General features: G+C 41.1%; 2 protein-coding genes across 2 annotated transcripts; both read right to left on the reverse strand.

Annotated features, from left to right (window-relative positions):
- Positions 1-5,313: 5,313 nt before the first annotated feature.
- On the reverse strand, positions 5,314-6,738 carry LOC117162669 (venom protease-like). The gene is made up of 4 exons (XM_033344490.2): positions 6,315-6,738; positions 6,093-6,203; positions 5,871-6,022; positions 5,314-5,542 (listed from the first exon to the last, which is right to left on the reverse strand). Exons 1-4 carry the CDS (start codon positions 6,640-6,642, stop codon positions 5,378-5,380), a joined length of 756 nt encoding a protein of 251 aa, XP_033200381.2. The 5' UTR covers positions 6,643-6,738; the 3' UTR covers positions 5,314-5,377.
- A 100-nt stretch (positions 6,739-6,838) lies between these two features.
- On the reverse strand, positions 6,839-11,812 carry LOC143303031 (venom serine protease Bi-VSP-like). The gene is made up of 3 exons (XM_076620765.1): positions 11,675-11,812; positions 10,968-11,090; positions 6,839-7,969 (listed from the first exon to the last, which is right to left on the reverse strand). The coding sequence occupies exons 2-3, from the start codon at positions 10,978-10,980 to the stop codon at positions 7,794-7,796; spliced, it is 189 nt and encodes a 62-aa protein (XP_076476880.1). The 5' UTR covers positions 10,981-11,090; positions 11,675-11,812; the 3' UTR covers positions 6,839-7,793.
- Between the last annotated feature and the right edge of the window lie 1,833 nt (positions 11,813-13,645).

Raw genomic sequence — 13,645 nt, forward strand, 5'->3', positions numbered from 1 at the left:
TTTTCCTGCAAATCACCATTGCAAAGCGCCATTACTCGCGCAACGGTCACAAACGAATCGACGTAACACAATGAAACCTACACAGCAGCACTGAACAGATAATGACGTCATACGAAGAGTGCAGATGGGTCAATACGGTCGACAGAAGTTTTAACTATCTGGAGTGCGGATAAATTTTTACTGAGTCGTATAGGAATCTGTAATCTGTAAGTATACCTTTGGCTGAATGGAAATTTCTCTTACATATAGTCAAAAATGCAGAAACAGTGTATTGAATTGGAAAGTGATAAAAAATAAGTGAAGTTTCGAGGTTGCATGTGATTGCATGAGTACACAGGACGTTTTTAGCGAATAAAAAATAATTTTGAAAGACACGAGACTTATCTTGTATTTTATGCACTCTCTGTGTCCGAATTTCCAGAAGCTCTCTATCTTATGAAGTGTTTTAGATTAGCGGGAAAATTTTGTATGTACATACAAGAAGTATACGATCTAAGTGGAATATTTAATTATTCTCTTGATACTGTGGCGGCACTTGACAGTAAACTTCCCAACAGTTTACGTCGCGTGACGCACGACACAAAGACCCTATACCTGCGGACAAGATAATTGCCAGATGTCGATACATTCGTACCGAATATTTCCAGCTAGCCTAAGGACCGCTATAAATCTTAGTATTTATTTTAGCTAAGGTCCTCCAAAGAGACAAACAGTCTTGGTTTATCAGTCTCGAAGTCGACCACCTACCACGGGGACACACGAGAAATCTGCTATCTCTCTCGTAGGATGCTGCCCGCTGGCAACACCCTCTAAAGGGCAGCTAGCATCCTTTTCCAACGACCAACACGAATTAGCCAATAAACATTAACGTACATTTCCCTCACTTTCCGAAGCAAAGCTTTTCTCAACGAATCCGATGCCTTCGCATCCCTAGACACATCCCAACGAGTCTTCCCCCGCAGCAGCAACGCGACAAAAAGTCAGTCTACTACCGCGAGTCGACATATCACGATCGTTATACTTACACGGTTCGAGCCCCCCTTCTCCCACCTAGCATCCTTTTCCAACGACCAACACGAATTAGCCAATAAACATTAACGTACATTTCCCTCACTTTCCGAACCAAAATTTTTCTCAACGAATCCGATGCCTTCGCATCCCTAGACACATCCCAACGAGTCTTCCTCCGCAACAGCATCGCGACAAGAAGTCAGTCTATTACCGAGAGTCGACATATCACGATCGTTGTACTTACACGGTTCGAGCCGAATAACTATCTAAGCTCTCGACATCTCATGCGATCATTGTCCGCACTCGCAGCGTATCTCGAATCGTAGCTATCCACGCTCTATCTTATAACCGCGACTTCGCGAACCGAATACAATCGCGAATCCTGCATCAAGTGTACTCATTGACATTAGAGTGAATAAACATTTGTCGTTCAGTAAATCTGAGTTTTCCTTCCGACCCTATCACGACATATCCCCTCAAAGTGGTAACCCCGACGTGGTTATCAGTCAAAGAGGTGACCGTGATAGTACTCGAGAAACGTAACACCGTTAATCTAAATCAGTTCGAAATGACCACTAACGCCCATTCCAAACGTACGACGGCCGGCAGGGACAACGATAAACGCCCGATAAACGCTCCTTTCCGCGTGCCACCGTTCTGGCCTGACGATGTTGACTTGTGGTTCAAGATGCTGGAATTGCAGTTCAAAACTTTCCGGATCACGTGTGACCAAAAAAAATACCAGACCGTCATTGCGAATCTCGACAAGTCGCACCTGAGATTAATTCGAGACGTATTGGACGCCTCACCGGCGACCGGGCGTTACGCGTCCGTAAAAAAGGAGCTCATGAAGAGATTCGGGGAGTCGGACGCCAAGAGACTCCGACATGTAATCGAAAACGAACAAATGGGGGACAGGAAGCCCTCTCAATTTTACCGCGTTCTAAGAAGCAAAGCCATCAATTCGTTAACAGACGATGTCATCCTCATCGTCTGGGAAAGTCGACTTCCGTCGCGCGTACGGAGCTTCCTAGCCTCTGTACAGATCAAAGACCCGGAAACCCGCATACAAATTGCGGATATCATTTACGAATCCACCCGGCAATCAGGGCAGATCGTCGCGGCCAGCGCAGGCCGTCTACCTACGAGAACCCACCCACCTGGCCAGGACAGCGGATTAGGCGACGCTATGGCAGCCGTCATCAACTCGGTCACCGTGCTGTTAGCGCGAATCGACGCCTTTATGAGCGAGATACGAGCGCTAGTAGCCCAGCAAAAAAGCAATGAACACCGTAGGGCACGAGCACAATCACGCTCGCGTTCACAATTCCGCCGCCGTTCGCGCCCTCGCGATCCGCCGCGGCAAGACGGGCTGCGTTACTATCGCGCACAGTTCCGAGAAACCGCGAGGAAGTGCACACTCCCTTACTCGCGGAATTCGAGAAACTGGACCAGCCGTCCGTAAAAGCGGCAAACGACGACAGTTTGGCATCTCGCCGCATATTCGTAACGGACAAGATCTCGCGGATCTCCTACCTGATCAGTCTCACGGTAGACGCGTCCGACTACGCAATAGGGGCAGTATTACAACAACGCGCGAATAACGAATTACAACCGCTAGGATTCGCAACGAAATCTTTGACCCCCGCTCAGTAAAAATATAGCGCGTATGATCGCGAACTACTCGCAATATACACCGCAGTCAAACATTTTCGACACGCCTTAGAAGGCAGAAACTTTACAATATATATCGACCTATATATATATATATGTATATAAACCTCTCACCTTCGCGTTCAAACAAAAATTAGAAAAATGTTCGCCGCGACAATTCCGACATTTAGACTACATAGGACAATTCACCACCGACATTCGAAACATAAAGGGCCTAGACAACAACGCAGCCGACGCTCTGTCACGCATCGACGCGATAGGGAAGTCGGTGGATCACCAAACTCTCGCCGTCGCGCAAGAAAACGACAACGAACTACGCGACATCGTAAATTCCAACACAACCGCGTTACGATTAAAGAAGATACGCTTTCCTGAGCACGACGCGGAAATATATTGCGACGTATCAAACAACATTGTAAGACCGTGCGTGCCGAAATCCTTGCGACGCGATGTATTTAATTCGCTCCACCGACTTTCCCATCCAGGGATACGCGCAACGCAAAAACTGGTGACGTCGCGTTTCATTTGGCCATCCATAAATAAAGATTGCCGGACTTGGGCACGACAATGTATCCCGTATCAACGATGCAAAGTCACCAGGCACGTATCCTCGCCCGTCGGAACATTCGGAGAATTAGCAGGCCGTTTCGAACACGTACACATAGACATTATCGCGATGCCATTTTCACAGGGCTACCGATATTGTCCAACGTGTATTGACCGCTTTTCGCGTTCGCCCGAAGCCATTCCCATCGCCGACATGGAGGCAACAACCGTCGCTTCAGCCCTCCTCTCCACATGGATAGCTCGGTTCGGCGTACCTTTAAAAATAACGACCGATCAAGGACGCCAGTTCGAATCAAACTTCTTCAATGAACTGTGCCGGTTGCTTGGCATCAAGCATTTACGCACAACAGCCTATCACCCCGCGTCCAACGGGATCGTAGAGCGCCTACACCGACAACTAAAGGCAGCAATAAAATGTCACAATACGAGCAATTGGGTAGAAATCCTACCAATTGTTTTATTAGGCATAAGAACCGCTTTCAAGGACCTGAACGCGACGGCAGCCGAAATGGTTTACGGTACCGGCATACGATTACCGACTGAGTTCTTCGCACCAACGATGCAACAGGCCAATACGGAATTCGCGAACCGTTTAAAAGAGCAAATAGAGAAAATCAGGCCTCACCCGATTACGCGACACGGCGAGAAGAAAACCTTCGTGTTCCGCGAGCTCGAAACAGCACCATATGTATTTGTACGCCACGACGCGAGCGGAGGTCCTTTACAACCACCGTACGACGGACCTTACCAGGTTATACAGCGTGGAAAAAAGACTTTTACCATCAAAATAAATAATAAAAATGTAATAGTCTCCCTAGATCGGTTGAAACCCGCTTTTACTGTATCTGACGACATCGAACAACAACAATTAGAAACTAGCGCAGGAACCCACGACATGTTTATACCGGTTAAAACCACAACTACGCAAAACACCGAGCGGGCACAGCAACGCGAAGACGACTCAAGAAGTCGGTATACCACGCGCTCGGGCAGGAGAATTCGCTTTCCTGATTATTTCCAGGCAGGTTTTAAATAAGTAGCACGTAAGATCTATCAAAAAATGTATAAAACGTTATCACTGGTAAGGGGGTACTGTGGCGGCACTTGACAGTAAACTTCCCAACAGTTTACGTCGCGTGACGCACGACACAAAGACCCTATACCTGCGGACAAGATGATTGCCAGATGTCGATACATTCGTACCGAATATTTCCAGCTAGCCTAAGGAACGCTATAAATCTTAGGATTTATTTTAGCTAAGGTCCTCCAAAGAGACAAACAGTCTTTGTTTATCAGTCTCGAAGTCGACCACCTACCACGGGGACACACGAGAAATCTGCTATCTCTCACGTACGATGCTGCCCGCTAGCAACACCCTCTCAAGGGCAGCTAGCATCCTTTTCCAACGACCAACACGAATTAGCCAATAAACATTAACGTACATTTTCCTCACTTTCCGAACCAAAGCTTTTCTCAACGAATCCGACGCCTTCGCATCCTTAGACACATCCCAACGCAGTCTTCCTCCGCAGCAGCATCGCGACAAAAAGTCAGTCTATTACCGCGAGTCGACATATCAAGGTCGTTATACTTACACGGTTCGAGTCGAATAATTATCTAAGCTCTCGACATCTCGTGCAATCATTGTCCGCACTCGCAGCGCATCTCGAATCGTAGCTATCCAAGCTCTATCTTATAACCGCGCATTCGCGAACCGAATATAATCGCGAATCCTGCGTCAAGTGTACTCATTGACATTAGAGTGAATAAACATTTATCGTTCGATGAATCTGAGTTTTCCTTCCGACCCGATCACGACACATCACCTCAATACATCCAAAACAAAATTTACAGAACTTCTCAGAAAGTTGGTTTACTATTACCAAAATTAGTTTAAATATAATTAGTAAAAATTTAATAAATGCTCGTTTATCGTCTCTACGTATCTAAGTCGTGCAAATATAGCGTACGTAAAAAGTTAGTGTCGTTTCAAAGTAACATTTCAAGCATTTTAAGACTATAATTCTTGACGTAAAAGACAATATAAATCTGAGCTGCCTCTTATCTCCACAATAATACATTCCAACTTTATTTTTCGTGCACGAAAAATGATATTTATGGGATACTAATAATTTTGCAACACTGGGATAATGAAGTCGTCGAGGTACGACGTGACTCTCGTGTAAATGCCCGGATAACCAGGTACGCCGCATTCATGACCAGATGACACAACACCTATTTGATAGTAGGTGAATTGCTGTGGTATCATCAGTGGTCCTCCGCTGTCAGCCTGAAATGATTGTTAAATTTTTAATCATAGTTACTGAAATATTTCAATCGAATTGTATTGAAATTATACTTATATACAGTAATAATCTATTATTGACTTATGTATTGAAATATTCCAATTTAAAATGTATATATTATATGTATTTTGAAAAAAATTAAGATTAGAAGGAAATTAGATTAAAGACCATAATGATGTGTGAGAAATGGGCAAAACTATTAAATTATGTTTATCTATTATTTTTTATGTTCAAGACGGTGATTTGATGTTGATTCGAATTGACATGTCCTCAGACACCGTATAATTTATAGTAAATCTGTAATGTAATTACTCCACAAGCATCCTTTCCACCTCGAGGGTCTCCGCCGGCGCATATTTCTTTATTGGTGATAGTTATGTCAAAATCCTCATAAGCTTTCTCGCATACGGCGTTGGTAACCACTGGCAGTTGCAGTTCCATTAATGCGTTAGTATATGATTCACCTACAAAGAAAATGGGAAGGATATTTAAGAATGAAAGTATTTCATTTTATCATAAGCTGATATCACTTACTAAAGTTTAATGCTCCCCAACCAGCAACGAAGGGATTATAGCCCTCGAATTTGTTATTTTCAAGGGATGCCTCTATGGGGAGACAAATGGGATGTATGTACTCTGAAAAGTAAGGAAATAAATGATAAGAAATGATAAGAAACCAAAAGCAATGATAGTGTAGTAATACTCCATAGCATAAATTTTAGAAACTCAACAATATTTGACGACATACCCGAAAATGTACATCTCTCTCCAATTTAAGAATAGCGATATCATGGAAGGGTTGCCCGGTAATATAATCAGGATGAATTAGTATAGATTCGAGCCCCATTTCAATAGGATGCGCTCCGTCATCATCTCGTTTTAGATTTAAATCCGCGATACGAACCACGTACAAATCTTCGTCATCTGCACAATGCCCTGCGGTCAAAACATGTCTAACCGATATGAGGGAACCTCCGCAATCCCATACTGGTCCCGCATCTGGGTGTGTGTAATTAGGATAACCTAATGCAACCATCCATGGCCAAGCACCTGAAATGCAATAGACATAGTTGTGAACATACATAATTTTTTCTCGCGTGATGAGTTAGAAATTATTGTTATCCATTGGACATTCGATGATGCAGACTCTCAAATAGAAATTTGATTAAGAGAGAAATTGAATTTTGACTTCAATGGAACAACACTTATTAGTTAATTCTATACAATTTCCACTTTAAATATACTGAACTCTAAAGTTCGAATATGTAATTTCTTCCCGAACACTTTTTCATCGCCATCCGTATCATTACTCGTATGTCGATTTTTAATTTCAAGTAAAAACATACTCTTTCTAACATGAACTAAAAGGAGGAAATAATTCAAGTTAATAAACAAAGTTACTACCAATGAAACCGCTGTATTATTATTTAAATTAATTGAAACGTACTTTGATGTGCTGTTTAGTGCCTTTCAATTTCAACCTTCATATTATATCGCTTATTATTGATCGGAAAGGAATAGATAGAACGTACCAAGTTTAGCTTTTTTTTTTCGTGGAGGAAACCTTCAGAGGCACCCCGCGCCCTCCGGGGAGAGGGCGCTGGGTAGTGCCGAATTCGTACCGGCTAAAACCTCCACGGTGGCCTGTCCTGATGCCTGAGTCGAGATGCACCCGGGATCTCTCCCGAATTACTACCGGTTGCCCCCGGGCGTCTATCTCTCCTTCTTTGTCGAAGGGAGGCGTCCTGCTCTTCTTGGACCGCTGGGGGGGACCACGCCCCCTAGCGCCTCGCTCCAGCTGCGTCATCCTGGGGACCCCGTCCCCTGACGCCTCTTCCTGGTTCGACGTGGTGAGTGGTCCTGACAGGCGCGTGGGGCCCACTAACTTCTCCGAAATTCTCCGCACCGGATCGGCGCACTGGCAGCTGCCGCGGACACCGCCAGCTGCCATCCGTCTATGAGAGAATATCAGATCCGTCGGGATTGCTCACAGGACTCCGTGGGGGCCACCAACTTCTCCAAAATTTCCGCACCGGATCGGCGAACTGGCTAGTGTCGCGGGCACCGGCCAGCCGCCACCCGACTATAAGAAATATCAGATCCATCCGTGTTTCCCAGGGTAGTCCTGTGTCCCGGGGGCTTCTGCCTGCCTCGTGCTCCTTGGATAGTCCCAGAAAAATGGCTTCGGTGCGCCTCCTTCCTCTTCGTCAACGCCTCACGGAGCGGTCACCCATCCTAGACCGCTCCGTGACCGCTGCTGCTTAATTTTCGTGATAGGCCGGGAACGAGTGTTTCCAGCGCGGCTAACGGCGTTGACGTACCAAGTTTAGCTGGTCTACCACCAACCACCCTAGTATGCGTTACGTTGCTGAAACCACAGTGTGGTGGACGCAAGGGCACATCCGAGGTTGCTATAAAACATTTATAGTGAAAGAAGTTATTATATTTAGAGAATTGACAGTAGAGTGATGAATTAATTCGTCTTCGCTGGTTGTTTCACGATTATCCTGGTTATCACGTTTGTTTTCTACGTGAAGCGAGTCGTTGGAATATTCGCGAAGTTAACGAAGCATTTTTCACAAACAAAACCGGTGAAGAGGCGAATACTTAGGTGGAATTTTCCCATTGACTTCGTGACCATTAACTTCGTGACCATCTCGAAAATAAAAAATCAAACGTGTTCCTTTCAATTTTATGTGGTCACGCGTGGCTTCGCTTTTTTCACTGATAAAGGCTGTGTGACGAGATCGTACTGCAATCTGTAGTATGGAAAAAGACAACTTAAAGTGCAAACCTTTAGTGCGCCCCGCTTGAACCGATGAATGCAGGACAATTAACCCTTTGAGTGCTATGGACGCATATACGAGTCCAGCGAGAGTCTATCTGTGTGGACTAAGGACCCATATATGTGTTTATCAATATTTTCAACCTCCTTAACGTTTATATAAATCATTGTATTACTTTTTATCTTTAATATATTAAAAAATGTCGAATAACCTTGAAGAATATACTACAAGAGACGATAGTGAAATAAATGAAAATTACAATTCATCGGACTCCGAAGAAGATGTGGAAAACTATATAAATAATGGATTAGGTACACGTAGAAATAAAAATAGAAAATGGTGTAGAACATTGAGTACGTCTTCGGAGGAGGAAGATCCGCATTTAACTCAAAATATCGAAAACTGTAAACGGACGGAAATGTTCTTGTGGACGAAGAAGAATTTGACGCCCATATTACATATCTTTGACGATGGAAATTCCGGAGTAAAAGTGCATTTGAACGCACAGTCAACACCTTTTGATGCTTTCCAAATTTTCTTCTCGGAGGAATTGGTCTCTCAAATTACCGAACAGACGAACAACTACTTCAAGTATGTAAAAGATCATATAGCATGTAAAACGAATTCGCGTTTGAACAATTGGCAGAATGCCTCAGTCTGCGAAATGTATGGATTTTTCTGTACTACAATGCTAATGTCGCGGGTAAGGAAACTCTCTTTGAGGGAGTATTGGTCCACCGATGAAATGCTGAAAACCAGTATATTCCGGAAAATAATAGCACGAGACAGGTACATGTTATTATTACATATGTTAAACTTCAATGATCATAACGTAATAAACGATGACCCGATAATAAAAATACGACCAGTAGTCGACAAACTGAAGAAATCCTTTTCACAGTCATTTACACCATATGAAAATCTATGCATCGACGAAAGCCTCGTACTATATAAAGGCAGATGTTATTTCAAGCAGTTTATACCTTCTAAGAGAAGCAGGTTTGGTATCAAGATATTTGTTCTTTGCGACTGTAGAACTAATTACGTATTGGATTTTATCATTTATACTGGAAAAAAGACAGAAATAAGTCAAAGTACTTCGACCATTGGGATTTCTGGAAACGTTGTTATGACGCTCCTTCAACCTTACTTTGAGAAGGGTCATACGTTAATTACGGACAATTGGTATACAAGCCCACGTTTATATACTTTGTTACACGAGCACAAAACCAATGCATTCGGAACTGTTCGCAAAAATAGGAGCGAAATGCCCCGTATGGAAGAAAGCTTGAAGAAAGGTGAAATTTGTTACCGATCTACGAATAATTTATTGGCGATGAAATGGCGTGACCAGAAGGATGTCTGGATGCTATCTACTGTACACGCAGCTAGGTTGATTGAAACGGAAAAACGAAACTATCGAACAGGGTTAAAGAAGACCAAACCATCGTGTATTGCAGATTATAACTCTTACATGGGTGCTGTAGACAAAGTTGATATGGTTTTAAGTACACTTAATTCTACAAGGAAAACCATAAAATGGTATAAGAAACTTTTTTTCCGTTTGCTAGATTTAGCAATATACAATGCATATATCCTATATAAAAATTCTACTGGTACGAAACAAAAATTTAATGAATTTCATTCGGCGCTGGTAAAAGACACTTTACGGAAATATCCACAAAGTAGAAGCGTAGTGGGAGGCGGTAAAAAAGATTCGAAAGATATACCGTTTCGTTTAACAGAGAGACATTTTCTATCAAAATGTTCAAATCAAACGGACAAGGCACAATTAGCACGAAGAAAATGCGTTGTTTGCGCGAAACATAAAAAACGAAGTGATACGCGATATGAATGCAGAAAATGCGATGTTGGTTTATGTATCGATTGTTTTGAGACTTACCACACCCAAATGAACTTCTAATTTTAGTGGATTTGAATTGCTCAAAGTTTTTAGAAAATTGTTGAGAATTGTGGATCTTTGAAGCCGAAATAATGTTACAGGAACACTAAATTTACACTTGGAATTAATATTAGAATAGTTATATACTTATTTCATGGACGATTTCTTATATATTCATGGATACACACTTGCTCGCGTCTCGGCACTTTCTCCTATACTCGACCTATAACCCACTGAATAGTTTACATTCATCTGTTTTCGAAACGCCGCGCACACACATACCTCCACACACCGATACCCGCATACAAGTATCTCTACTGCGCATTTAACCCAGCCCAGCACAGAAAATTATACATGTCCAAACAAAAATAATTAAACAATTTTAATTTTATCAATATACATAAAAGTTTTTATTTTGTGAAATGAATCTGGTGTAGATATAATACGCATGTGATTTAAAACTAAATATTTCTTTGTTTAAAATATACGTAAAGAACTTTCCATACTTTTTTGTTATATTCATTGGACTCGAATATTTAGATTTATTAACACAATTTCAAGTTTAAATATGTTTTACATTTTAATGTTTTTAATAGAATAAGTAATGTTCGAAAATAACTTTCTAGTTTTATTTCATTTGGTGTACAGGAATTACAATTATAACTTAGTTTCGCCATGCGTATTCAATTAACACAATTCACATTAGCAAAAAAGGTATACCGTCTTCAATCATCGCAACCGCTAAGCGCGTGCCGTCCACGCGGATTGCTTTCGCCGGGAGTATCCAGCACTCAAAAGGTTAACGCCAAACATGCGAACAGTATATTGAAGCCAGTCATCGTCCTAAAATAAAAAAGTGACGAATCGAAAAGACGCAGGACTGATAACAATGAATGAATCTAATAAAAGAAACTTGGTTCACACTATGATTCAATGTTTTGCAACAAAGAGCGAAAAACTGTGGCGATTTAGAAAGACTGACAACAATAAAGGAAACCGAGTTCGTATTATAAATTGAATTTGCATTAGACAGGAAGCACGATCATGTGAAATAGATCGTAGGAATGACAAACATCATCGACATACGTTTCTGTGTAATTTCATGTTTGAAAATTGTTTAGTATAACACTAGAACGATCAAACTCGTCGCAGTGACAAGCTTCAAAATTTTCATTTGTGCAAATCGCTAAAAAGCTCCATAGCTCTTTTTGTAAAATTAACGTTGATTTCTGTTGAGTTAGTAAGACGACTACAAGAAACTTAGGAGAAAGGTACAAATCAGGAAAATCATTAATTTCAGATAACTTTTAATAGAAAAATCTGGATACTCGTAAATATTAAACACGTTTCTATAGGTACATAGGAAGATTTATAACAAAATACTCTATATAAATTCAATTCTTATTGTATATTTCGTTCCTACTTACCTCACCACTCCTGAGAATCGTGGATATACTTGTACCAACTTTCGTCGAAGTACCTATTTATACCATCGCCTTGTCATTTCACTTACAATTATCTATTATATAGCATGTTTTATCGCACATTACCGATAGTTGTGCTACTAAAATTTACAAAACAGCAATAGCGTGGTAACAGAAATGAATACTTTCGCGCGTACAACATTACATAAAAGTAACCTTTGCGGTGAAATCTGCTCGTGTTTGCGTGTGCAACTATAATTCATCTTAAAAGTCATTGATTTGTAGGCACCGAATTATCAGAAATCAATCACGTAAATCTTAAGAATCTTCTACTTGTACGCTTGATGGTTAACTAAGAGATGCCACTCAACGATGCCCATTTTTACGAAAATTTCGCAATGCTCCAACAGTGATACTTCACGCTCGCGCTATCATACGTTAACAGTATGTCGTACCTCTCTGTATATAATATATACGCATTCGAGAGAGAGACTGACACATCGTTACTCTTTTTTCGGGAATCAATCTCTTCTTTGCCATATTCTAGCCACGGATGCTCCGTATTTTCCTACAAATGGAATTCCCTTCGTTGCCACGTTCCCGGAATCGAGCAAATATCTTAGGACGCAACTAATCAGAATATTCTAAGTTATGATTTACCATTATCAGATTTTTTACGTCAGAGGAAATGCCTGTGTCGTTGTCTAACTTAATAGTTACCATTCCACAATCACTCAAAGGAACAATGTTAAGATCGTATAAACCACGATATTCTATCTTACACAAAATTCAGGTCCTTTTATTCCAATCACATGACCATGATAATGTGACATCAATCGCATCTCAACCTACAACAGAAATAAGACATCGAGCTCCGACGTTCGAACACTTTTCCACATCATAACCTACACCAAGCCCCTCAGCATCCTCAAACCAAAAGGCATATAAGCCGAGACTTCAGCCAGCTCGGGCAGTTCTTGTTCTAGTTTCTGTTCTTGTTCAGCTCCTTTCTCTCCGGTTCAGTGTCATTCTGTTCTTGTAAGTGCTAAATTTATAATAAAGTTCGATAAAAGAAAATTAATAGTTGGGTTACGACTCAGCCTTCTTTTCTCTTACAATCCAAGTGTCAATTTTACGTTACAATAATCTTCAATGTAGCTCCTCAATATATAATATTCCAAAATTTATTGGATGTATAGGATGTACGAACCATGAAATTCTAACGCGAGCAATTGAACGCGCAAATAGAGGTCCTCTAGCATCCAGCACGTAATTCCTGTTATTTGTCACCGAGATTCAACAGTTCGATTCATCACGATGCTGCGTACGTGAAAAATATGGAAAAAGGAAGAAAACATCAGGCCAGAAACATTACAGTGTGCATTTCTTTCTTTTGTTTTTTCCTTTGAAACATATATGGCGTTAACGATATGTAAACAGGAATTCACTAACTGCCGATATTCCGTTTCATACTCTTCTAATTTTGTTTATATCAGATTCTCTATTATGATTAGACCGTGGATGTTTATATAAATTCGTAGCTTTATTTAACACTATTACAGAAATACAATTATGGAAATTGAACTTGAATAAAACTTTCCTTCATTCAATACAATTAAGTATCATAACTCATTTATTACGTTAATCCTTAACAATATAAAAAAAAACCTTATTTCCAATATCTTTGCACATTATATTCGATGCAATCTGTGTATTTCTACACTTTACATTTACTATAAATGTACAATCTATTTATAACTCATCACAATGGTTTAGTTTAAATTACACGTTCGTAGAATACACGACTTACACTTGTCACCAGAGGGCCATCGATATCAACATAGGGCTAGGCGATATTAATGCTTTCTCACTAGTGGTCACATTGACACTGTTTGTTTCAATAAATATAACTTCTAACACAAGTTTTTCTATCCCAGTGTCTAAGGTAAAGGTCTGCTAGGTAAGCCTTACTGA

The sequence above is a fragment of the Bombus vancouverensis genome, chromosome 8, assembly GCF_051014615.1.
Source record: "Bombus vancouverensis nearcticus chromosome 8, iyBomVanc1_principal, whole genome shotgun sequence".
Lineage (NCBI taxonomy): Eukaryota > Metazoa > Arthropoda > Insecta > Hymenoptera > Apidae > Bombus > Bombus vancouverensis.

What these genes read in the sequence shown, in the direction of transcription:
- LOC117162669 (XM_033344490.2), bottom strand. Translation starts at nt 6,642, where the DNA reads ATGTATGTTCACAACTATGTCTATTGCATTTCAGGTGCTTGGCCATGG. An exon ending in TTGGGGAGCATTAAACTTTA is followed by an intron (nt 6,023 to 6,092) that starts GTAAGTGATATC and finishes TTTTCTTTGTAG; the next exon opens with GTGAATCATATACTAACGCA. An exon ending in GTGGAAAGGATGCTTGTGGA is followed by an intron (nt 5,543 to 5,870) that starts GTAATTACATTA and finishes CAATCATTTCAG; the next exon opens with GCTGACAGCGGAGGACCACT.